The following is a 26,831-nucleotide window of genomic DNA, read 5'->3' as shown; positions in this document are numbered from 1 at the left end:
AATCTTTGCATATAAAGGGAATTTTGGCCCACATAATGGATTATACAATGAAATTAATGTGGTCTGTACTGTAAATCTTAAAATAAACAAGTTGAAAATTGAACAGCAATGATTTTTTCCTTTCCAAGGCTTTAATGTAGGTGAACCATTGCATTTTCTTTATTCTGCATTGAATTTGCTTAATCAGATCTACAAAATCAAAATTGATAATCAGTTACTTGCTTTGTGTACTTTGATTTCATTAAATCCTTTTATATCTAAAAGGGGTCAAACCAAATACTCACCTGATAATGTTCTTTTCATTATTTGATACTGAAATAAACTGAAAAATCAGTTATTTACAGTCCTTTCTTTAACAACACAAGAGTATTCTGTGAAAACTGAAGATACAGCTAATTTCCTAAGCAGACAGCCTTTCAATTTCTTACACACTTCCCAGGAAGAAGGTGTGTGTTTACTTGTACTGCTGAGTTCATACCCAGGATTGAGAGTGAAAATCAGCAAGACTGGCTCAAAAATGGCAAAATTCAACCAGCCTCACCTTCTTTTTGTATTGGCCTTGCTAAAGTCAAATAAGCTTCACCAGGTTTTGTAGTTTGATTCAGATGGGAATTTGAAATAGCTGGGAGTGTGTGGAATTCAAGTGCTTGCAGTGGTTGGCCTGGATGAAAGTTATTAGTTTATTACTGAAATTAAAGAGGGTTTTTTCTAATGACTAACTAGTAATAATAAGTAATCCTAATAAGTAATGTGTTTATTTCCTGCTTAATTTTTAATTTGTTTTGGTTGTTATGAATGGACACTTTCTATAGACTAAGCATGTAAACATCTTCAAGAACAAGGACCTAATTTTTCATTTGGAGTTTTGTAGGTGACACTTATTTAAAATTTTGAAAAGGCAGATTAAAAATTAAAATAATTGTAAATATGAATCAACTCTGAACTTGCATTTTTAAGGATTTTAACTAGTATATAACTGAAATAAATAAGGATTTAAAACTTATTTTGAGGCTTGTGTGAGACATAAGTCAAAATTAATCAGAGTAAATGTATTTTGTTTTCTTTTATTGTATTTATCTCTGGTTATATCTCATTTTGAGCAACTATATTATCTAGAGGCTTAATATAAAGTGATGAAAATTACATCTGACTTGTAAAGGCTCGGTATTGTTGAACATATTCTATCACTGTCTCTTAGCTTTGTTATTTTACTTCATTGCCTTGTAAGTTGGTCATCACTCATAAGTTATTAATGGATTAATTTCAAGAGTGTTTTTTTATAGTGGCCTCACTGCATAGGATGTTTCCTTTTATTTGTGTTAGCTCGGTGCATTTAGAGGGACAATTAAAATAATTGTTTTAGCTGGGCAAAAACCCTTAATAGGTAAGGTTGTTTGGGGTTTGGTTTTTTTTTTTTTTTTTTGTTTTGACTTAAAAGATCAGTGATAGAGAAGAATTTTGTATCCTGTGCAATGCATTTCCTCATTCCATCATATCCCAAAGCCTTTGGCTGGCTATTGCAAATACCTTAAAATGGAGGAAAATAGTTCAGTTAAGAACAGGAAACATCTCTTAGAGAAATTTCTGCAGAAGTGTTTGAGGAAGTGCTGGTCTGCTCCACGGAACTTGTAAATCAGTATTTGAAACAGGCCAGGGGATGATGGATTCAGGTAACTTCGGAACATTTGGCATCGAATTCCAGATTTCACTTAGAACGTAATGATTATTTTTTTCTGAGGTGACAGTAACATCACAGGGTACTTTTGAATGAAATTAATCATTTGACTTGCTGAGGTGCACTGGAAAAGATAGGAGTGGTTGGCTTACCCTGATTTAACAAGTGTTCCTGGAAAACAGCAGATCAGCATTTTGAACACAGAATCACCACTGCTAAGACTTTAAGTTCAAGATAAGGCTGCTGGTTTTGTTAGATGATTCATCACTGCAACGATGATTTTTCTGTATTGTGGTCTGCTTGGAAGCTGGATTAGGTACTGGGGGAGGGATGTACCTTTTGAAATTCCTCATAGTTCGGTCAGGGGTAGGAGAGGTCAATGTCAATTGTACTAAAGGTTTTTTTAATTTGGAAATTTGATTTCTGCTTAGGCATATTTTCCAGGTGAATATTGGCCTTTTGCAGCTGTTTTTTTTTGTTCTTTTTGACTACTTTTGAAAGGGAATCTGAATTTAGGGGTCAGTATATCCTGGAGACTTCCAGTTCTCATTTTTAGATGTAGTTAAAAAGTTGATCATAGTGTCAGAGGCTGCTGGCAAATCAAAGTCACGACTTCCCTATTAACAGAAGTATCCAATGTCTGCTGTGCCCTCCAGAACAAAAATCCTCCACAAAATTGGAGGATCCTTGGGAAATTGAAAAGCTGGGCTTGTAATTTTAAATCCATCAATTCTGAATTATCTTTTGTTGTCAAAAGAATTGCAGCCAAGTCACCTCTCAAGCTCCTGGATTAATTGTTTGTGGGGTTTTTTGTTATGTTTTTGGTACTTTGGAAGTTGTATGAAAGGTGAGAAGGGATTTATAGTATTGTCTTATAGTGTAAGTTATCTCTCTGGTGGGCTGCCTGTGCTGGAAGGTTTTCAAGGAAATAAAAAGAGGTCTGAACTGCTGTCTCTGGAAGATTGATGTGACTTGTTTTCAGAGGCTGCTCTGAGCTGCTTGTCCTAGGGTTGGAATTTCCCCCTCCCTGCTCCCTGTCCTTGTCCTGCATGTACACAAGAAGGAAAGCTTTCACTGCAGTGTTCTTCAGGGGTGAGCAGGACACTCTGAACTCATCCCTTCCCTCGGGAGGCAGTAAATGGTCAGTAAAAGAGATGACCAGCTGGAAAGCAGCTGATTTACAGCAGGAAGCTGAGAGTAATTGCCTAGGCAAAAGCCAGGAGCCCTCACTAATTAAGCTGTCCCTGGAACTGCAGGAAAGACTGGAGATGGCTGGGGATGCTGCTTTACCTTCGCTTTGTGGTGCTGGAGCTGCTGTAAACAGCAGAGCTTAAAAAGGGAGATGGGGAGGAGGGGTGGGCATGACTCATGGCATCATTTTATATTTATCGAGTGGAGGTGTATGAATGTTGTTCTTCATTTCATAGGCATGAGTAAGTGGGTAATGGATGTTTCTTAATCGTCCTGGCTGATAGAAAAAGAACCCCAAAGTCATCTCCTGGGGTAAGTTAAATCCAAAGTTCCAAATGTCCATGTATTAAAGATCAGGAAGTAGAACTGTTCCTCTAAATTAAGGAAATAAAAGCTTGGGGAAAAGACACGTAAAATAAAGAGGTTTTAAATGCCCTTTTTGTATTTCTTAATCAAGCTCTCCTGTGATAGTGCAAAGCTTATTGCATGGTCATTTTATAAAGACAAAATTCCACTTGCTTTAGTCAGCCAGTGGTCCATGGTTTGTACCTGTGGAAATCAAGTCAGAGGAGAGGTTGGCCCATAGAAATGTTATCTGGCACCTCACTTCAGTCTTGTCTAGACTTTGTACTTGAAGATACGAAGGCTGCAACCAGTCTGTAATGGAGGTGAACTCAAGAACAGGTGCTGGTGGGAAACTAAAAATAGGAATTAATGTGGGAGAGTTTAAGCTGTGTGTTATAAATGGGGAAAAGGAGACGCTCGTGTGCCTCTGCAGGTCCTACTTGTGCAGTCATGCATTTACAGTGAGTGAGCCTGGGGAAGGTGATCTGGGATTTTTATTTATAGTGGTGCCCAGGCAGCCCTCAGTGTGGGATATAAATGTTGGGGAATGTCGATGTGTGTTGTACCTCAGAGGAAAAGAGCGGGGAGAGGGGAAATCTGAGAGAAGCTGGGCTGATGAGGTGTGGACCTCTTAAATTAGTACCCTGCTGCTGGAAAGAGAGATGTAAGGCTTCAAAAATAAGTGACACCTCCTGTTTGGATTATAACACAGCCCTCCAGGGAAGAATTTTAAGGAGCTGGGAGGTCTTACAGAGTGTTACTATACACCACCAAATGGGTTTTCAAGAACATCTTTGTTTCTGGAGCATTGTGGCAAGAACCAGGGGGAAATGGGCCACAGGGATGTTTTCACTATGTCATTGACCCACATCTCCACTGCAGGGAGGGAAGGCAGAATAAAATTAAGTTGTATGTGATCTGTAACAGGTTTGATGCCTTCAGCCTAAGAACTCATAACCTTTTTATAATGCTTGATTCTAGAAGAGTTAATGCACTGTTCTGTGCTGCAGGTTCTGCTGCAGAAAATAACTAAGGGTGGATGTAATAATACTGTAAAATGTACAGACTTGGTGATTTTGGTTGCAGAATTGCATGAAAGAATTGAATGAAAATTCTCATCTATGCAAGACATGATCTGTACTCTGAAGATATTTCTAAGCTGAAGTTCTGATGAATTCCTAGGCTGGTGGTCTTCAGCCAGATGTCCTATGCTGGAGAATTAGAGTTCTGCAATTTCTTGTATGAATCATGGCAATTGCATCAGTGCTTTTTGGGTCTGTCTAGAGTTGTCAGAAGAGGATCATGGTGGTGGCTTTGTCATGTGTTCACTCCCTTCATTAACTGGAAGAAAGGCACACAATGATTTTTTTTTTAATGGGCATTACAAATTATGGTTCATTAATGAAGGTTTATGAATAGAATTGCTATTAATTTACAGGGGAATCTTGCCAAGGTGATATGTGTGCAAGGCTTTTAAAAGTGGAAACCAGTTGTATGATATTGTGTTGGATTTCAATTTATTATAAAGTTAAAGGGGGCTTTTTTGTCTCTTATTCTTAGGGACCATCAGTCTGGTGGAGGTCTGTAATCCCATGAGGAATTTTAAACTAATTTGAAGAAAACAGCAGTTATACAATTTACATTTTTCCATTAGTGTCACTTTATACTGTATTTTCATTAGAGCACAGAGTGGTGCAAATAGTATCATTTTGTAGGATAGAAATTAGCTAGCAGTACTTTGAACTAGAAAATTTATTAATTTAGGTTTGGGGTTATTTTCTTTGGTGAGAATTGGTTTATTTACTGACAAAAAAGGAAAAGCTTCTGAGTTTTGTCTTTAGCCCTTGAAAAAAAAATCAAGTATTGGAGTAGTTCAGCTTTGTCTAATTGTATGTTCATAATGGAGCATTATGAGCATCCTCCTTTCATTTTCCTTGAAAGGTTTTCTGAAACATAGATTCTCTTATAGGGGGAAAGTGCTTTGAAAATTCAGTTGGTTTTATTCAAGGATTCTTAATCAATCTGTATCTTGTTTCAAAAACAAGTTTTCCTTGTTTCATGTTTTGTTTTCTTCACATCTGCAGAGAACACAGCTTTAAGTCTGCTCAGACAGGAAACCAGCCACCAATATTTGCTTTTTTTTAGGCACAGGGCTTTTCTGGGCTTCATAAACTGTTGGTATAAAGCCTAAAGGGTGTCCTGGAAATGCTGGATGATTTTGTTCAGGGATCACCTGGCACAAATCAGGGTGATACTGGTAAATGGCAATTTTTATATTCATTTAAATGCAAACAAGGTGTGATGCCAAGTTCTGCCGTATTAGAGGTGTAATTTAGAGAACAGCTACCCTTGAGCTTGCCCTCAGATGTGTTTATAGGGAGGTTTTGTTTCAGTGTGAAGTGATCCCAAGAGCCTCAATGGAGTTACTGGTGAATGTTTGTTAAAATAATGATATTGTCCTGAGTGCTCAAGTGTTTATTTTTGTGGTGCTTATAACAATAACTTGGTTACAGGCTTAGATCTGCAATATTTAAATTGTGAGGAACACACCAAGAAAATTTAGATAACCTTAGTAAATTTTCTTGCTTTATTGAAAATAAACTTTTGCATATTTAAACCACTGTTGCTGGTGATAGACTCTTTAAAAACTTTCTTGAAGTGATTGAGTCAAAAATTTGCCTGTGTTTTAATTAGTCATATAAAATGACATCTGTAAATACAATTGCACATTTACATGTTTGTATGTTGATCCCCTCCCCCAAAAATGTGGATATCTAAGTCCCTAAAATAAACAGTGATTGTCTCCCCACATCAACACTTGAAAAACTGTCTCATGTTTTGGTGTGGTATATCAATGGACAACTACAAATAATTATCAGGTGTCTGTCTCATTTTATGTGTATGTAAATGTATTTAAATCAAGTAACCTTACAAAAGTATTAAAGGTCAAGAATTTAAAGAAATACTAAAATGAAACTTCCATATTACACAGTTAAAGCTGGAAAAGTTGGAAAACTATGAAAAATGTGAAGTGTTTCAACCCTTCTATGTCTTACATTAGTATTTTTAGATCTGTACTATTTCTGAATTTTGTAACAAAATGTGACGACTGAATCATTTCTTTCCTGCTCTGGGAAAGATTGGCATCAACCTGATTTTTATCATTTTTAGATGAGTATGCAAATTAATCTTTGGTCTTACAAGGCTGGCTCTTAAAGTAAAATGACTTTCCCATAAACTAAAAGGAAGCAGAACCCTTGATGCAGAAGGCTGCAGTAAGGCAGAGCTATAAAAGGTGAATGGTAAAATGGTAATAGGTGGGCACAATGCAGCTTTTAATTCAGAATTTTAATGCAAAACGAGCTAAAAAAGCAAAAAAGAGACCCCAAATCCGCCCCCAAACCCAGAACAAAAGCCAAAATAAAAGCCTGGTGCACTCAGAACCATGAGCAGAGGGTGTTCACAGCTCTGTTGGTGCACATACAGCTTCATCTTTCCTATTTAATTTATAAGAATGAAAGTATGTCTTAGACACAGGCATGAAGTGCTTTTTGTCAGAGGAAAAAAAAATGTGAACAATGTTTCTAAAAGCTTTTTTATTGCATTTGCCTGAGCAAGATATGAAAAATCCCATTGGGCAGTTGAGCTCCTGGCAAAGATTCTTTCTTGGCCACGAGAGGCAGTGTCAGAGGAGGAAGTGTAGCCCCACCACCATCTCAATTTTGTGCATGTTGTGAGGGAAAACCTTTATTTTTCAGTCATCTTGTAAAAGTCAGTCTTAATGCTCATCTGCTGCTTACCACTTGTAATTTTACTCTTAGGCTGTTAGATCTGCTAAATATGTGCTGCAAAGGACTATTAAAATCCTGTGTAAAAATTCCGTGGTGGTGGTGTGGGGAGCAGCCACGCTTCACTTACCCTTCCGTGGAAACTTCTTGAATCTGCCCATTGAAACTGCTCAAAATGTGCTGGGTAGGCACAGAGCAGTCTTACAACCAGCAACAAGGAACTTGGCTTACCTGCTGTGCCTTTCGTTGTGCAGTGTGATGTCCAGGGTCAGAAATGCCTTATGTGGATCGCCAGAATCGCATCTGTGGTTTCCTAGACATTGAGGAAAATGAGAATAGTGGGAAGTTCCTGCGGCGGTACTTCATCCTGGACACACGAGAGGACAGCCTGGTGTGGTACATGGATAACCCACAGGTGAGCTGCTCCTGCCACGAGCGTCCTGCTCTAGCTCAGTTTTGGATTTTCTAACCAATTCTCAAAACAAAAGTGGGGTTTGGTGTTATGGACCTGGAAGATGAGGGAAATAAATGATTGATGTAAGTGAAATAATTGTAAATCAGTTTAATGTAACCAGATGAACCAAATCATACATCCTGGTGTTTAATTCACCTTTAACCTTACGTGGCAGTGTGTGGTTTTCCTTGCATTACATATTCCTTTCCCTCAACAGAATCAGCTATTGAAAATCAGTTTTTAATGAAACCTGCAATTGCAGTCCAGCAGGGATGGTGTATGAGTGAGGACCTCGTGTCCATTGTGATGGAGAGCAGCCTTTAGAGAAGAGCGACTTTCACAGTGTACCTGCATCCCTGTGTTTCCTAGCAGAGGGAAGAACAGATAATTGCTCAAGGTTTGGGCACAGAGACAGTGAGAGCGTAGGATCCAGAAGAATATCCCTGTCCCCTTCTGCCAGGAGCAGCAGAGTTAACAAGCATGAGGCTGCTGTTCAAAGGAACCAGCATAAACAAAATGTAAATGAAGTGCAGCTCCATGGATGTGACTTGTGACTGAAGCGTTTAGCAGTTCTCACTGAGGAGAAAAAGAATTTCTGCAAGTAAGACAGACTTCAAACATTTGATCTAGATGAGTGGAAAGAAGAAATTCAGGGCATGTGGACAAAATGAAGTGCTGTAGGAATTGCAATTCCTCAGAAGTTTTAAGGCTTAATGATATTTGCAGTGCACACCCAGGCCGAGGTCAGATCTTTTATTTTACGTGTGCAAATGAAAGGGTTTCTTGCAAGAGGCAAATTGAGACTTCTTTTCTTCCACTGCTGTATTTTGAAGAACTGCAGGGTTTTTATAACTATGTGAAGGCCTTTCTAATCCCTGAAGTGATTGGAAAATATGTGAGATGGCCTTTGAAGTATCTGACATAATAGATGAATGTCACTTCTTGTCCCTTCCGCCTGCCCTGGTCAAAGTACATGAGACTTCAACATCTGTTAAGGAAAAAGTATTCTTTCCGGATTTCCTGGATGCAGACCCACAAGAATCCTTTTTCCTCTAGTAAAATACATAAACCTCTGAAACAATTACTATTTGTATTGTTTCTAGCAGTCTTTCTGTTTTTAGTTAACAGATGTGTGTATAATAAACAAGTAGTTTAGATCCTATTTCAAGCATACATTGTGCATTGTCTATAAAAATATGTAGGGTTTTTTTTTGTTTGTGGAATTAATTGCTTTTTTATGCATAAACACTGACTGTGGCATGAGAATAAACGAGTTTCACTTTGTAACTTATGTGATTTATTTCAGAATCTTCCCTCTGGATCTCCACCTGTTGGGGTCATTAAACTTACCTATATTTCAAAGGTAAGATAATTAATATGTGAGACACTCATTAAATTCTCAGTGGTAACTACCAAGGGCCTCAACTTCAGACAAATTTAAATGAAACTTACTCTTTTGCTTCTGTGGTACTCCTGAATTAGAGAAGTGTTAAAACACTTCAATAGGTTCAGGTTAAAATAAGAACAGATTAATTACTGTCTTGTCTAAGTTTGTTTAGTGTTTTCAAACAGCAGCTCTTTATGCTCATAAAATTAACACTTCAATTCTTTATGAGTATTTGAATTCCCATTAGTCTTGGGGAAAAGACAGGCCGTTTTTGCAGGGGAAGATGTCTTTGAGTGTTATACCTTGCAAGAAATGACTTTTAATAGACAAGACAGCAAAAGTTCTAAAAAATGTTTAGTTCTTTACACTGTGTATACAGTTAGCTCTAAATATGTCTGAAAGGGAACTGTGAACTAAGAAAGTTTCTGTGGTTAAATTTGTAGCAGATACTGCATTTACAAATAAATGGAGAAAAATACTTGACCTTTTCTTTCTGCCCATTTCTCATTTTTCCTTTGCATTTTTTGTTGTCAGTACTGCATCTTCCCAACATCCTTGTTTGTCTTTCATTTTTGTTTGTTTTTAATTCTCTTTATCGTTGTGCCTAACCAGCTTGCTCTGCTGCTAATCTTTGAATTTACCCACTTGAAAGAGAATAAAACTTGTGATATCTGGTGTGTATTTTGTGACATTTATAATCTCAATTTCCCTTCTAGGTTAGCGATGCAACTAAGCTGAGGCCAAAGGCAGAGTTCTGCTTTGGTAAGTTTGGCACGTGCTGTGTGCATCAAGTGCCTTCTTCAGAAATGTGGAACAAAGAAAATAGAAGAGTTCTGCAGTTCTGGTACCAGCTACAGCTGGTAGTGTTTAAAAAAATAGCTTGTATTCACTTTCTTCTTTAGTATGATGGAAATGTTGGCTTCCTCATAAGGTGTTTTTGTGTTTTTTCACATTGCAGCTAATGAGGAGTAGGTGAGAGCTGTTTTTACAGATGTCTGAAATTTTTTGAGGCATTAATAAGCGATGAAAGTTGTTTTCAGAAACGTGGCCTGCCTGTCAGCTGGGAAGACAAGAAATTTAACTGTTGGAATCTGTTTTACTGGTAAAAGGGTTGGCTTAATTAATCTAAAAATACTGTCAGCCAATGCTTTTAAGTCAAATTTCAGCTTATGTTGCTGCACAAAAAAACCAACCAACCAAAAAAACTTGGGGTGCCTTCTAAGTTTAAATTTGTTTAAAATTACTGAAGCTTTAGATAATATTAAAACTGCTCCTGGCTGTAGGCAAGTACCTGGTGTGTCAGTTCAGTGCCATCTACAGATTCCTCTGCTCATCTGTGGAAGATTTTGTTCTCAGCTCTTGTAAAGTTTCTCCTGTCAGTGGGCCAGCCCTAAAACCCCTGAATGATCCAAGACATTGGCTTAAATATCTCTAATTTATTAAAAAGATTTTCCTACTTTGTAGAGAAAAAATATAAATTTATTGTCTTTATATTCAGATGATTTTAATCACTGTTCACCTTAAAACCTATTTCAAAAATCAGCCTTTTTTTTCTTCATTGTTACACTGAAATGAGTTTGTCCTTTTTGGATAAAGGATGCCAGGTGTTGTGAGGTGGAGATATGAACTCATTAAAATATGTTTCTCTGCCAAGTCACTAAAGTAAAATAAAATTAGTGTTGTAGCTGTCCTAAAGTTGTTTGGTCCTGTACATCATATACTTGGTAATACTGATTTATAATGTCACAAAGGATAACAGATTCTGGGCAGAGGATTAAAAGGAGAAATTGTAGAAGTCCCCAGGTATAAAACTTGTAGCTTGGGGAAATTGAGAAAGAGGAAATGGAACTGCAGAATATTTTGATAAAATTTAAGACTTCATTTCTTTGTCAGAAAAATAATTTTTCAAAGTTTGTATGATGCCATTTAAGCGGAGAGCTTAAATTAATATTTTTTTTTAGAATAAAGCAATCAAGTAGATTTGTGTCTTAACATGACTTTCTAAAATGAAACATGGCAGAACACTTAAATACTTTCAATGGAATTTTAACCTGAAATCAAATCTTTTAATAGTAATATTGAGTTTGCTCTTAAATTTCAGTGTTATTAACTTTCCATAATGGCTTTTAACAGTTATGAATGCAGGGATGAGAAAATACTTTCTACAAGCCAATGATCAGCAGGACCTGGTTGAATGGGTAAATGTTCTGAACAAAGCTACCAAAATCACAGTAAGTGGTTGATATTTAGCAGTGCTTTCAAATGGTGACTGTCTCGGGGTGCTTAAATGTAACCTTTGCCTCCAGATTCTATCACCAAAAACAAGTCTTGGCTTGATTTTCCAGTACTTGGAGAAACTGTGCAGAACTCCCCCTAAATTTAACTTACTTTTTGGAAATTGGGCAAAAGATAATCCTTTTAATTACAGCATAGGTTTTTTTCTAATAATTTAAAATTAACTCTGGATACTTAATATTATTTGAAATATCCAGAAGAGATAGCAGGCAATGAAAATATACCCATACTTCTATCTGCTGTCAAAAGTTGGTATTTTGTAAAGTATCACTAAAATGTTGATCAATAACTCCAAATGCTCTCTATCAATTTTGTGTAACATCCATACAAAGAAACATTGATGGTTCTTGTGCTAAATGTTAAATTGCTTTTCTGGGTTATACCAGGACAAGCTGTTATCTCATGACAGAAACCCCCACGTGTTATCTCAGGCTTTTCAGGAGGCAGAAGTTATGGTTTTGTTTTCTCCAGTTTTGGGGAAGTGATGACAGTGAACATTTCTGAGAGCACACCCTGACAAAGAGGGGGTTCTGAGCATGGGTGCACACATTTGTGTTTTGTTGTCAGTGGCTTTCTCATTTTTGGGTTATCTAAGGATATTTATATGAATTATTTGCACTGTTTTAATATAGACTGTTCTTTGGAGTTATAAAAATGCCACTTAGTAGACTTAAAAAACCAGAAGTACAAAACCTTCTCACTTGGGTTTTTCATAAGAAGGATGCACCACAACCAGGCCTGAGCTGTTTCCAGTTGTAGAAATTAAGTGAATAAATAAATAATTAATTGCATCAATTTAGAGTGAATGCTGTTTATCATCTGTTTATTTTGCATTTTAAATGGCTGCTGAAATCATTAGTATTTTGTCTTTGAAGGAACAAGCCTTTGAACCATTCATCTGTTCACAGCTCGAGTACGGTATTAAGTACGGCCAATTACTGAATCAAATAACTAAGATCACTCAATCATTAATTTTAATATGAGCATTACTTGCTGCAGTTCGTAATCCTCCAAGATTCATTGCGTGTTTTAGTCCTCCTGAGTGCTGATAATGTCAGGATGGCTGTGAACCCCTGCAGCCCAGCACCCTGTGTACCCATTTCTGAGTGCTGTTTGAAAATGCCTTCGTGTGAGGAGCTGCTTGTGGGCTTGGGCTGCAGCATTTTTGGGGCAGTTTGTGGCAGCTGAAGCACTTGCCCAAAAGCTGTAGCTACAAGCCCAGCTCTTGAAAAGCTGAGGCTCATGAGTGTCTTATCCTTCAGTGCTGGGGATGGAGCCACTGAGAAAGAGGTGATGAGCAGGACACTGTCCTAGGCTGACATCTGCTCTCAGCACTGTCTGTACTTCTCTGCAGGCTGCATTTTGTACAATGACCAGTCCTAGGCACAGGAACCTGAATCACAAACTCTAAAGTAGCTTTGGTTTCTTGTCTAGATCAGTTCAATTCCAAATTTTGAATGTCACAGTCTTGGACAGACAATTTGTGTGTCCTTCTTTGTGGAGGAGTTTGGATGTCTTCTGTAAATACTCAGGAGGTTGCTGGGTGGGGTGTTTGGGTGTGAGACTTGATCTCTTCTTGTTGGAGTCACTTCACATTTGCTATATTAATATTAGAGGTGAAGGAGATGAGAAATGAAAAGATTTGTAGTCAGTGCATTTTTTGGGTTAAAGAAGTTTACTCAGAAAACTGAGTAAACATTTTAGATCAAAACACTCATAGGGAAATCAAATTCCTGTGGAGTTTTGATGGCTTTAGTTCCACATTTGAGAGAATTATCTAATAGTTACTGATAGTTAGATAGGCAGGGCCATTTTGGACAGAATTTAGCAATACATGTATGATTAATGGGGGCAGTAACAAAGCCTTCATGCCAAGTACATGTGAGGACAAATGCCACACGGGTCAGACACCCGGTGTGACCAAAGTCCCAGTGTTTATGGCCCTGCTGTGCTGGCTCTGCAGGCCCTGGGGCGTCTCCACTTTCTTACTAAAGCTGAAAGCAGCTGAAAAATAAAGAAACAGTTCTACAATTTAGCAGTGCTTCTTGAAGATTAAGTGAAGCACTTTATGGCAAAGTTTGCAACTGATTTCATCCACTGAAATGTCTTTATTGGCACCATTTTGCTCTTGAGCACTGAGGCATAGTCATTACAACAAATTTTTTTGTGTAAGCCATTTTTAGCCTTTTACAACTAGTGACCATTTGTTAAATCCTGCTGAAAATGCCTCAGAATTCTTGAGGAATGCTTAGACCTCTTTTTTCATGAAGCTGATGTCAATTCTCACATTCCAACTGCAGGTACCAAAGCAGTCTGATCCTCTCTGCCAAATGGATCATGCAAATCGTCAAGCTGAAAGCCCAGGTGGAAAGAAGCAAGTCTCTTACAGGACAGAAATTGTTGGTGGTGTTCCCATCATTACACCCACCCAGGTAACACCCTCCAAAAAAGTTTTATATGCACCTTTTATTCATTCTGAGGGAGGGTTCTGAGGATTTTATTCCCTTAATACAAAATTTTGAAGAATTGCTTAAGTACAGAATTTTTTTTGCTCACACATATCTGTTAGTATAATAATAATATTTTTGTGTGTGTGAAATTAATTGTTGGTGTTAACAGTGATGAAGTTCTGCCCGTTTAACAGAAAAAAGGGGGAAAATGTTGTAAGGAAAAGTGGGGAAAAAGTTTGAGAGGCTGGACAGGCTTATGGAATTAGATTCTGTGCACTGCTAAAGATAGAACTGAGTCTGTTGCTGAAAGTTTCCTGAGCTGAAAATAGTTACAGATTAGATGAATATCATGTAAATGACATGTATGCTCCCAAAATGAAATAAAAAAGTTGGGGAATTCTGATGTCTTGTAGCCATAATTTAGTTTGCTGTAGCCACCTCTAGTCTTTTGCACATGTTACAAATGTGCCAGTAAATACATGCATGAGTTTAAATCTGCACCATTTTTTTTACTGAGTGTTTGTCAATATTATTTGAAAGTACTCAGCACTTTCTTAGTTTTGTTTCTAAGAGCAGTTTATAAGGACTCAGCCCTTGGGGAGTCTCAGTTGTCTCTGGAGAACAGTTAAAATACTTTGTTCTTTCAAATTGGAAGTGGGATTTGTGAGCATGAGATGATAAAGTTATTTCCTATTGTAACTACTATAGTTATTCCTTCACCTTTAAAAAAAATCCCTGAGAGTAATCTAACTTTTCTGCCTTTTTTTTTTTAGAAAGAAGAAGCCAGTGAGGGCAGTGAAGGGGCTGACAGGAATTATTTGAAGCGGTCACAAACTCACCTTCCTTATTTTGCTGCTAAGCATCCCCCAGATAATGCCATTATCAAAGCTGGTTACTGTGTCAAACAAGGAGCAGTGGTAAGTATTATTAAAAACAAAAGACTGTTGACAGTGATTTTATTGCCACTGAGAGTAATAAGGATTAACGAAAGATAAAATTTATCCTCCAGTGGCACTTGATTTTTTATCTGTTACTTCTTATTACTTTCTTTAGTGTTGTTGTTGTTTAGTGTTGTTGAAGATATTTTAGAGAGGCAAAGTGTGTGCACAGACTTCCATGCAGTGGTTAGTGCATGCAGCTGGGAATTCTCCTGTTCTACATTCTGCAGAGATCCTTATTTTGCTTATTGAAAACATCTAAATTGGGCCAGAAGTTCAGTGCCTGCTTTTTAGATCAGTAAAATGTTTAGAAAAAGCTGATTTTTTTCAGTTCAGAGGAGGAATTGTGCAGCTTATCAGTCTGATTAACACAAGTGGAGCTGTCCATGTGATGCCTTGCTAGAGAAGGAACAGATAGTTCAGATTAGCAAGATACACATCTTTGAGTCCTCAGACTCTTTTTATCTTGTATATGAAGCTTCTTTTTGTGACATCCCTTTTTTAGTTAAAAATAAACTAGAAACCTGTGATGTATTGTCTTTGAATTTTTCCTGCAGAATAGTTCTGCTGCTGTGTTTCTACAGTTCCAATAAATCTTAGAAAATAATAGCTGAAAGAATTCTTATTTTTTCAGTTTTTAAAAAAAATTTATTAATTATGCAAATTTATGCATATGCCTAATTATCTTGGGGACACTAAAGATGCAAAATTTGTAATTGTAACAATCTGCAATGAAGACATTATTCAAAATTCATAGTTGTGAATAAATAGGAATTACACAATATCATATACTATAAATAAAAACTAGAATGGTAAATATAATTCAGTATATTCATAATACATGACATGTAAGTATATAGTATTTTATATATAAAATATGTAAATATTTTTTCCCTTAACAGATGAAGAACTGGAAGAGAAGATACTTTCAATTAGATGAAAACACAATAGGATATTTCAAGTCTGAACTGGTGAGTTTCCAGTCCTGTGTTATTTTCCAGTGATAGTTGCAAGAACATCTGAAGGAATATGCTTGTGTTTGAGAAATGTGCTCTGCTGCTCCTGCAGCTCTTGAGTCTGTACTGTAATAACTTTTCACTTTAAATTATTGTGGGAAGAACAGAAAAATTAATGGGGCAACTGTTCAATCTGTTTGGGAACCTACCTGTAGGGCACTGAAGAACAGTAGTAAAATCTACTTTACAGTCACCCTGATTTTTGTACTAGTGCTTTGTCATTTTTCACTCTCATATGATTAATTGTGTTGTTGAAATAGCTGATCACCGTGGAAAGACAAAACTGTAATCTTGCAATTCTTCATTTGATGTTGGAATTGTGCTTTATCATCCAGATGATGGCATCTTCTCCCATACATTTGTTTCACCAGGGCAGCCAAGATGGACAAAAAACTCTTAATTTTCTGTTCAACAGCAACATTTGCAGAGTTCCTTTTAGTTTCGTGACTTTTCTTCTTCCCTTGTCACTCTAAGTTTTTGGCTGATTTTGACCAGATGTTAAGTGCCTTCAGGCTTCATTTGAAAATTAAATGGCTGCTTCTGAGGTCAGTTAAGTGTGGGATTCCTTTTTTGGGAAAACAGACTAAATGTAAGAAAATCTGTACCTAAGGAATGAAACCTGAGTTGTAGAGTATTATAAATTAAGGAGAATTGAGTTTACAGGCCAAACGTAAAATGTAAAATGTCAAGAACCCAAATTTCAGGCTGTTTTTGAAGTTAACTTTGATTTCATTTCTAATGAGGGCGTCTGCAACAGTAGCAGGGGTTTGATGTTGCATCATTATCTTTGTTAAGCTGTCAGCAGAACAATTCTGACTCATTGCCTATAAGAAGCCCTCTATTTTTATTTAAAAAACAAATCTGAGCTCAGGTTGCTCACAAACAAGTTCTAACCCAGTGAAGAATTGTACTGTGGGAGATTGTAACAGAAGGATGCTAGAAATACCTGCACTTTTAATGTCTTGTCATGTTCCTTGAGCCTGTGTCAGTCCATGGAGCACAGTGGAATACAGACAATGTGAGACTCAGAAAATGATCATTTCTGAGCTGGAGTTTTCCCCCCAAGAGGTGTCTGTCCTCCAGAGGTGACCTTGCAGTTCACGTTGATGTATTACTTAGAAAATGCATTTTACTGGATGATTGAATCTAAGAACAGAGAAGAGATAAGAGGAGCACAATAACTGAAAACATTGGATTTTAAACTTTCTACCTTTGATCTGCTATCGAGCAAAATGATCAAATGAAAACTGCTCTTGGAGGATGGTGACATTTGGGAGGCATTTGCTGCTTCCCAAGCATAAATCTCCTAAGTATCTGCTATAGGAATAGTAGGGGAAGTCATTGCAGAGCTGAAAGCTTTTGTTTTATCTGAAGTTGTAGCCAACTGAAGCAATCCATTGTAACTTGGCTTAAAGAAAGCACAGTAGGAGGTAGAATAAATTGTTATTTGTTTGTGGTTTACTGCAACAGCCACCGGAAAATAATAGAACGTGTGACATTATGTTGTCATGGGAAAAGTAAAAATGTTTCTGTTTGAATGTTCTCGCTTTTTTTCCTGTTGTGTGAAACTTTAACACTTATTTTTGTTATGGTAACACAATTTCAGAATGCTTTGAGAGTACTTGCTCTTTCACAGGTGTTAAGGACTCATTTCTTTGTCCTTTAACTGTATTAAGTATAGGATACAGTTGATCTTACTTAAAGCCATGTCTTGCAGTCCAATTAACAAAGCATCTTCTATGGTAGTGTTTCATAGCAAATTATTGTAATCTAAATTTTAATGAAATGAGCTGCTTGAGGCCAGGATCAGTTGTCTCATTGGTTAGGGGAAGAGGACAGGGTTGTTGTCTTCATTTACAGTATGGAATTAATATTTTGAGAGCTCTTAGTTCTTGATTTGCCCTCCTCTTCATTGCAAGTGCTGTGGTTGGTTTAATACTTACAAAAGCAAATGGATTTTTGGTTGACACCACTATTTTCATAAGTGACTGCCTTGAAAGTCTCATTTATTTAAGACTGCTGTTCTGGCCTCTGGCTTTCTGTTCTGGTTGTTAGATACACTGTACTAAAACCTCTTTCTTTTTTCAGGAAAAGGAACCTCTCAGGGTTATACCACTTAAGGAGGTCCATAAAGTTCAGGAATGCAAGCAGAGGTGAGGAGGGAAGCACTGCTGTCATTACATGGGATGGAATTCCCTGCTTGGTCATGGCCAGGCTGCTCCTTGGAGAACCATTCAATAACTTCACTTGATGTGGGGTGTTCTTTCTTTATGGGACAGAACATTGTTCTGTGCATTAAATGGCTTTTGAGGGTTCTGTGTTAATGTGTGTTTCAAATTTGGACAAGGGCAGAACAAGGGAGTATCATGGAACCAAGAGTCAGAGATGTGTGGGTGCTGTCTGCTCTGAGGCAGCAATTCAGGGGTCTTTATTCTGCTTCCCTAATCCTAAACCTTCAGAGGGCACTAATTCATGTTAGATAGATGAATCTGCCTGAGAACACTCTTCACCCTGCTGTTTCCCTCCTACCAAATGGCAATTTACTAAAGAATAATTGCTTTTGTAGCACTTTAAAGATACTGCTTTTTCCTTAGCAGGCTACTTACAGGAATTTGACTAGAATGATAAATATTGTTGAAGTTAACATATGATTTAGAATGTTCCAATTAAAAAACTATGATAAATACTTTGACTTCATATTATATGACTTTAAATGTTTCTATTAAAAATATACATAGTAGCACATGTGCCACTGGTAAAGAGTCTAAGGGCTAAAATTAGTAAAAACCAATAGTAGATCGGTAAAGAAATGCAAAAGTCAGACAGAAAATGCTCTGCTTCTCTGCCAGTTCTACAGTCTTGTTAAAATACAGTGGGAAAGTTGTACTTGCTTTTGAAGTATTTTTGTATTTCATTTGCAGTGATATAATGATGAGAGACAATCTCTTTGAAATTGTAACAACTTCTCGAACCTTTTATGTGCAGGTAATTTCTTTTTTTAAACTTTGGGCAAACCCAAGAGACTGCCAGAGTTTGATATATTTTAGAAGTGAAATAGCAGCACTTCTTCGCTTTGTCCATGCCATGATTTTCAGGGGGAATGTGATCTTCAGGATATTTTATGTACTGTTTGATATAGCTGTATACATTCGATAGTAAATTCAGAGTAAGTCCTCAAGCAATGTCTGGGTTAAGAAGTGGGGTGGCCCTGGGTTCCAGCAGGACGCTGGGCAGCAGGGTGAGGTGGCTGTGCTGCTGCAGGGGTGGGCAGGCAGGGAGTGCTGCTGACCATGGCTGTTGTGGCTGCAGGCAGACAGCCCCGAGGACATGCACAGCTGGATCAAGGCCATCTCCGGGGCCATCGTGGCGCAGCGCGGACCCGGCAGATCGGCGGCTTCCGTACGTCACCCTGCCCTCCGAGGAGATCCTTTAGCTCTCTTCACTTGTGCCACTCAGTCCTGCTTTTCTCCTTTTGCCTTTCCTCTCTCCTGTCCTGTAGTAACGTGGCCTCTTTGCATGAACTTCCAGCCACACTGGCATCGAGTACTTTGTGGTGTTGATGGAGCACTTTTTTTAGTCCTACCTGTGACTTTCTGTGCGTTGTTTGTCTTGAACACGTAGATAATGCAGTGCTAACCTAGAGAATCCTAGAGATCCACTCTGATCTGTCACTATTACTAGTTTGGGAGTTAAATTAAAACTTTCTAATTCCTGTGAGGTGTTTCTGCTAATTGCTGTGTTTTGCAATCAAATGACAATATCCTAATTTCTCTGTAACAACTCTCACTGCTAAGTTGTCATTCTCTATTGCTGATAGTTTATTGTATATGCAGATACAGTTGAAAATTTCAACAAAGAGATCTATGCTCACGTGAATTAGTTCTTGCTGTTGGAAATGCAGTGAGAACAGCATCTTGCAGTACTGGGGCACTGTGACAAGTGTTAATATTTCTGAAGCTATATGGATGCCAGATTTTCATACCTACTAGCATTTAAACTTATTAGTTGTTTAGCACAAGGTCATTAACTTGTGGAAAGTAGTGGGAGTTACTCTGGTGTCACAGTGTCTCCAAGTGTGTCCAGATGTAGCACCAGGAGTACTTCACAGTTCAGGTATTGCATGCTGTGTTTTTCATTTTCTGTCTCTGGGATGTTTGGTAATAAACTGAATATATCATTACCCCCATAATCTGAAATCTAATAATTCGAACCTGCCTTTTAACTACAAATTTGCGTTGATACCATATTTCTGCTAACTCAGGCTAAGCTGAGTTTTGGTACCCAATTTTTGGTAGCTACTTAACGCTTTTAAATAAAACTTCCTGTTACAAATTTTCTGTTTGTGGGGGCAATGAAAACACTCAGGTAACTGTTCTCTCTATATGCTTTTTTTTTGGTGTGTGGGGCTAACAGAGCAATGTAGCTATGACTGTGTGCATCACTTCTTGTTCCCTGTGTTGTCCTCTCTCCCAAGTCCAGGTGACTCTAATCTTAGCTTTGCACTGTGTTCCAGATGCGGCAGGCCAGAAGGCTGTCGAATCCTTGTATACAGAGGTATACATCAAGAACTGGTGAATGCAGCACGTATGTGGGCTCTCATGGAAACTCGCCTTCTTAACAGAGGGCTAGGGCTAGACACTAATTTGCACTGTAAAACAAACTAAAAAATAATGCTACCTGTTGTCATTACCATTACTGAAAACTAACTCATCAATAATATCGTTCACTCGCAGGTTTGCACTGTTTTTTCTTGCTTTTAAAATGATTGGAAATGAAAAACGCTAAAACCACTGCTTATACATCAAAGCACAGTAAATAATTAAACATAAGTGATGTGATGTCACTTCAGTAGGAAAGTACTAAAGCTAATTTGCATGAGAGTTCATATTTCCATTTTACTTTACATTTGTTTAAAACTGCGCAAAAGCAAGATTAATTTGAAGCTGCCCACAAACTAATACAGATGAGTGCACACAGAACATGCACGTTGTAACTAGGATTTGGAAGGGTCTATAGTAGCCTGATTTGCATGGCTTCTGAGGTCTCTGCATGAAATGATTAAATATAGAAGCATTATATGATGATGTATAATCAATACACTGTTCAAAGCGGGGCACCTTAGGAGTAGTGCAGCAGTACAATCTCTTAACTGTGAAATTACAGCCAGTGTGGGTAGTAAAATCTGAGTATCCTTCAGGGCAGCTTAGCAAAAATTCAGAGATCTTGTCCTAATACCCCTTTTATCCTATTTGGTGAAGTAAAATTATTAATAATAAGAGCAGTAGGTGAATCAGTGAATCATAAGTTCTCCTGAAGCAAACTTTTTCCTTAAGTGGAGTATCAAGTCGGGTATGAAATAAGGCAATGTAAATGATGTGAAATACTTTAGTGAAATTGAACACCAAACTCAAGTCCAAAAAAAAGTTGCACAGGTTCATCCAATAACATTAAGCTCATTTATAAAAAGAAATATGGTAGTACTTGGCAGAATCTAGTTTGATTAAATTTATTAATTCATACATCATGAGAATGTCATAACATTCTAAAAGAAACTTGAAAAACTGCTGTGGAAAAAAAAGTATTTAATTAAGGATGTCTATTTGCATCTTGGACACACATCTGTGATGGGTTTGGGGTTTTATTTTTTTGCTAACAAACGTGCTTGAGAGCTGCCTTGATTTGTGTGTGCACATGGGCTGGCAGATTCCTTTAGTTCCTGGACTAACACTGGTGATGGCAGAACTGGCAGCAGCTGCAGCTCCTAATGCACACACAGTTCACTGCAACGTCACACAGCATTTGGGTCAGAGCCTTTCAAACCAGCTCTGCTCAGGGATCTGAGACATCCTGCCAGAGCTGATGGATGCAGTGCAGAACCCAAGGAACTGCTTGTTCCTGTTCAGGAGGTCAGGCTATCCCAGGACGTCCAAATGGCATTCCATGCCTGTGCTTCAGACAGCTAAATCATTCCTGGGCAGTCTGGGGAATTGTTTCTGTCAGTGAGTAAATGGTGGAAGATAATATTTATGGTTATGTAAAGGTCAGCAGAATAATGATAATAAACACAAAACAATAATTTGAATGGAAGGAGTAGCTTAGTTTCTTTTCTAGGTCATTAACTTTGGAAATTTTTATATAGTCTTGATAGCTTAAAATTTTTGTTTGGTCCTTGGGAGAAATTGGGGAGATTTGGCATCCCAAGAAGAGGGTACAGTGAAATGTGCTTTATTAAGGATACAGGATATGAGTGCTTGATATATGAATAGGTCTGAACACATTTTTCTCTTGGAAAGATGTGACTTTCAATAGTCTTTAAAATGTGCATCTTCAAGAGGTTATTTAACATCTTAGTAAAATGAGGAGCCTCAGTTTGCTGGACTGTATTAGAAAGTCTGCAGAGCTGCTGTGCTTGATTTAAGAACTCAGTTTCATGAGGTGCAGCAGCTGATGTTGCTGTCACATGCTGCTGTGAGCTCACCCTCAGTAAAGCAGTGCCTCGAGAAAGCACCTGCCTCCTGCTGCCGTGGCTGATGCTTCGCTTCGTGTATTTTCTGTCTCGATTTTTTGTTCATTTATTCATTTTTGTCAGCGTGAGGTCTTGATACTGCATCTTCCCAGCGTGAGTCAGCGGCTCCGTCTGACACATTCCCTTCTTTTTCCAGGAGCATCCCGAGCATTCTCCCGAACCCGGCCATGCTGTCCGTGCTGCCGGCGCAGCCGCAGGCAGCTCACATTCCACAGCCCCTCACGGCAGCCCTGTGGTCCCAGCCCCTCACCACAAACCCCCTGCCTTGGAGAAGCGAGGATTTCACGAGTCTTTTACCAAGGCCAAGCCAAGGAGCTACAAGATCCAGGCTGTCGCTCCAAGAGAATCAACTTCCAAAGTGACTGAGCGGGGCCCCTGGGAACCCCGCAGCAAAAATGGCACTCAGGAACAGGATCCTGGCCTTGTGGATCTGGATGATGCAAGCCTTCCAGTTAGTGATGTGTAGGGGTGGAAGCGTTTGGAGAATGATCCATTTGTTCGGTCCTTTAATTTCCTTGCTCGGACTTTGAACCAAAGAAAATTCCAGGAAATGAGAACAAAACAAAAATCAAACCAACCGGAGCACTGCTGTTATATATATGTGTGTGTGTGTTCTGGGCACACATGGGTATATATAATGTGATTGTGTGTTGCCTTTCAGCTGAGGGTCAGAGATGGACCTTAGGCATTTTCTCAAAGCCTGATAGTAAATCACTTACTAGGGAGGGGCCAAACTGCACAGTTTAGGAAAAAAGAAAAAACGACCCAAAATGCATTAAAGAAAAAAAAAAAGTGCTGCTGCATGTAAGCAAGGCACCAGCAACTTCTAATTCCTAATCTGGCAGGTTTACTAAATTTGCAACTAACGCTCTGTTTTGGAGAACTTATTGCCAACAAATGTGATTATTTAATTTCATCTTAAACTACAGTAAGATTTTAGGCATATATGAGAATTTTTTCTCTCCGTGACTTTCAGATACCAGGAAATGCACAAAGTGTTTCTTCTGTTCTTTAGGATCAACAGTGTCAACTGATTTGTTATCAGAACAAGAATTCTGAACTCCCTTGGAATTCTAGTTATGGTGCTGTAAAATTTCCACTAAAATAATATTTTGAATAGTCAGCCTATTTTTGATGCACTCCTAAAGGTGGGTTATAACTTTTTGCACATTTGGATTTCCATGGACTGCATGTAGTGGTGTTTTGGAGGGGGGGAGAAGAGAATTTGGACTTTGGAATTTGGACACTTTAGATCTTTTTAACTAAGTAGGGTTTATGTTGTGTTACATTAGGCTTTGCAGCAATTATGTTTTCTTAAGTGTTTAAATATGTTGTTTGGTTACTGTTTTGAGAATGATTTCCTTCCCAGTGCTTTGTGAACAGTTCTTGTTTCTGTATTGATCAGTGGAAGCGCTCCTTTCGTTGTGTTGTTATTGGTACTGAACTGTTCCTAGTCCTGCAATCGTGGCCTATAACTTTTGGTGCACTAAGAATCTGAAGTGCCTGTGTTTTCTCTCACATTGTTGAAACACTTTGGGGTTAGTGATGTACACAGACCAATCTTACTGGGTTTGAGCGTTGGCTTGGAGTTGCTCTGGGGTAGCATAGTTTGAAACAGCTCTTTGGAACAAGATTTATGCCAGGGGTACCACTGTTGTGGTGTTGCACCCACTGCTGTGCAATATGTGTTCTTAAAAAGTGAGTATTTGTTGTTTGTGTACATGGTGTTATGGGGCATCAGTGATGCCAGCGAGGAGAACCTTTACATTTCAAGTGTTGGATTAGATGGTGTGTACTTTTCATCATTTTTGGATAAAAACGTTTGCTTTAATCCCAACCCCACAAATATCTCGTGCTGCTGCTTACTGTGATCCTGATTGTCCAGCTTTGTGAGACTTTCTTTGTCTGCTGGAACCTAAGACACATATCAGGCAAGTCCATCTTCTCTCCAACTTCCAAACTGACTTCCTGCTTGAGAGATATGGATGGCTTTACCACAGCAATTTGTTGATCCCAGGACAGAAAAATTGGTGTCATATAAGAATGGATTATAATTAATTTCAAAACCTTAAATTATATCAGCACCTTCTTTTGGTTTTGATTTATTTTTTTATCCATAAGCTAACTAACCACTGTCTTAAGGCAGTGGTGTCTGTAAATTACTGGTTTTGTTTGACTTTAGGTATATGTGAAAACTAGCACAGAATTGGAAATTACTGTAAATGTCTGTACTAGTATTGTAGGTTTTCATTTCTATAAAAATAAACCATTAGCTCTTCAAAAGCTTATTTTTTCACAAGTACGTTCTGTGTGGAAGACACTTTGCATTGTAATATTTTTACTGTAGCCTAACATCTGAAATCACTTGCTCTGGTACAGCTTTCACACTGCATGGTCATTTTATTATATTTTGGTATTGGCAATTTTACACATCGGGTGGAGGTAAAGCAGCTCCATTATGGAACTTACCAAAAGAGGGAAAAAGAGAAAAATGAAAAAAAGAAATGAACTACTGTTGTAGTTCAGTAGCATAGGGAAATATTTGTGGTTGGTCACTGTCAGGGTCTCCTATTTATCAGTACTTTTATAAATCTATGAAAATTGTTAAATTATTTTAGAAACCGTGCTGTAAATATGTCACATTTAAATTGTCAATAAATCAGTTTGGGTAACTTAACATCTGGTTGAGTTTCTTTGTACCATGACAAGTATTTAATCAGAGCAATATATTCTTTTTCAGCATGTAAGAGATCAGATTCTCCTTTATCCAGCCACAGCATCTCTTAAGTTTTCAAATCTGATCAGGTTCTGTAGGCTAAGGATGGAACTGAACAGACCGAGCTGATTTTCGTGTGCTGTTCTCAGTTTCTTCTGTGGAAGTTTTACATGTTATGCAAGGGATATTGATGAAAAAACATCCCAGGGGAAGAAAATGTTAGATGGATTTTTTTGGCTTTATCCTGATGGATCAGAAGGGTTTTCTCTCAGAGATGCTTTCCTGAAATATAGACTGGACACAATTACCCAGGTTCCACTGCCACCACCTGGCTGTGCACCCTGCCCCTTCACTGCAGAGGAAATCAAATTATTCTGCATGGCTACAGATTTAAACCTGCTGTGTTAAAATAAAATCCTTACAGAAAATGGAACTGCTGACTGCAGTGCACGTTCTGGAGGCAGCTGCTGAGGGGTGATGCTCCAGGATACAGTTTAATAAAATTAAATACTCCTTAGCCTCGTGGAATTATCAGGATGTCAGCACCACCTAGGGGCCACATTCCAGCTTTAAAAATCAGTCAAGTCTAGTACTAATTAGCTTTTGAAGGGTGTTTCATACTTAAAATCTGGAGACTCCAGTTGTGAAGTCACCAGACTGTTCCAGATTAGTTGGGTGGTTTGTTGTTTTGGGGGGGTTTTGTGGGTTTTGGGGTTTTTTGGGGGGTTGTATTTTTGGGGGTTTTTTGTGGGGTTTTTTTCTTGGTTTTTGGGGGGTTTTTTTGGGTTTTTTTTTTAGGTTTTATAGTAAGTATTGTAATGCATGGAGAAATTAGAGAGTGCACCTAATCTGTACTCTCTGAAGGTGTGGAACAGGAATATTACTGTTGTTTTAACAGTTCCACTTTAAATAGATATGAGAGAGGGGTGAAATGAAAGAAGGAGAAGTATTGGATAGGGAATGTTAGTGTAAAAGTTGAAATTAAACAGTGAAACCCTCTGTGCTCTGTGTAGTTTTATCCTTTAACAGTTTCATTTAATGTCTTAATAGTCCTCTGAACTTTGTGGAACAGCCTCCATTATTAACAGAGTAGAACAGCCTAAATTAATTTATGCTCCAAGCTGCTGAAAGCCGTTCTGAGGTGAAGTGAAATAGTGAAATACTGAAGGCAGCTCTCTGGAAAACTTAAACCTGAATCCTGCCCTCTGAGTTGTCTGCCTGAATTTTTCACTTGAGATTTTCCGTGCAACCTCCGAGGAAAAGAAACTGGTTTCATTTGTGAAGGCGCTACTAATGGAGTAGCAGCTGCTGGACCCTGCCCTTCCCAGTGTCACTTTTGACGCTGTAATTAGGGATTTGCATTGCAAAAGAGTGGAATTCGGCGTATCGGGTGAGCGCATCTCGCAAAAATCCAAACCACTCTGGCGCTCTGCATTCTCCCGATGGCAGCCGGGCACATCGGGACACAGAGTCACCTCTGCCCTCGACAGAGGGGTGGCTTTGTTTTGTGTGGAATTACCGAGTTTCAGGGCTTGTTGTACAGTCTGCAGTGTAGGTAGGTTTGCCCTCCGACAGGAAGGAAATGCCACCTGACCACAAAGACACACTCGGCGCAGATCAGCGATTGTTTTTCGGGGCAGGTCGCTTGGCTCCGTGTCAGGCTTTACAAAAGACACCCTGATGGCTCATTTACTTTGTAATTTATGCCAGCAGTTAATGCTTGTCAAGCACCAGGGCTAGATTATATCAGGAAGAGAACGTGGAGTTTTAAATTCCCTGGTTTGAAGCCATTCTCTTTCAAAGCAGTGGCATTTTTTTTCCTGTATGTAGCGATGAATCTAGTTTTTAAAAGGGTTCGGGTTTTTAAAAAAGTTTTTGTAAGAGATCTCTTGTTATGTTAAAGTGGAGAAGTCCTGGGGTTTTGGGAGGTGGGAGTGGGGATGTTACACTCCAGAAAATTGGAGAGGAAGCCACTAAGGCATGAAGCAAAAATATGGTAATAATGAAGCAAACAGAGTAAAGCTAGAAAAGCTTTCTGCAAAGTCCGAGA

General features: G+C 38.3%; 1 protein-coding gene across 7 annotated transcripts in view; it reads left to right on the top strand.

The window, feature by feature from the left end:
• The window catches only part of PLEKHA1 (pleckstrin homology domain containing A1), a 30,773-nt gene extending 6,031 nt beyond the window's left edge, over window positions 1-24,742 (top strand). For 2 of the 7 annotated variants that reach the window (XM_063405154.1, XM_063405155.1), the window contains exons 2-13: window positions 3,103-3,178; window positions 7,254-7,414; window positions 8,760-8,816; window positions 9,557-9,602; window positions 10,974-11,071; window positions 13,436-13,567; window positions 14,359-14,502; window positions 15,426-15,494; window positions 17,628-17,692; window positions 18,461-18,524; window positions 18,849-18,938; window positions 22,202-24,742. In XM_063405154.1, coding sequence (XP_063261224.1) covers window positions 7,274-7,414; window positions 8,760-8,816; window positions 9,557-9,602; window positions 10,974-11,071; window positions 13,436-13,567; window positions 14,359-14,502; window positions 15,426-15,494; window positions 17,628-17,692; window positions 18,461-18,524; window positions 18,849-18,938; window positions 22,202-22,531 — 1,236 coding nt within the window. In that variant the 5' untranslated portion in view covers window positions 3,103-3,178; window positions 7,254-7,273 and the 3' untranslated portion in view covers window positions 22,532-24,742. Of the gene's footprint in view, window positions 1-3,102; window positions 3,179-7,253; window positions 7,415-8,759; window positions 8,817-9,556; window positions 9,603-10,973; window positions 11,072-13,435; window positions 13,568-14,358; window positions 14,503-15,425; window positions 15,495-17,627; window positions 17,693-18,460; window positions 18,525-18,848; window positions 18,939-20,052; window positions 20,124-22,201 lie in introns of those variants that run through there. The other 5 variants (XM_063405152.1, XM_063405153.1, XM_063405157.1 and 2 more) reach the window with 4 other exon arrangements.
• Window positions 24,743-26,831: the final 2,089 nt, after the last annotated feature.

The sequence above is a fragment of the Prinia subflava genome, chromosome 9 (genome assembly GCF_021018805.1).
Source record: "Prinia subflava isolate CZ2003 ecotype Zambia chromosome 9, Cam_Psub_1.2, whole genome shotgun sequence".
In the NCBI taxonomy this organism is placed as follows: domain Eukaryota; kingdom Metazoa; phylum Chordata; class Aves; order Passeriformes; family Cisticolidae; genus Prinia; species Prinia subflava.
This window is presented reverse-complemented; position numbering and strand designations above follow the sequence as displayed.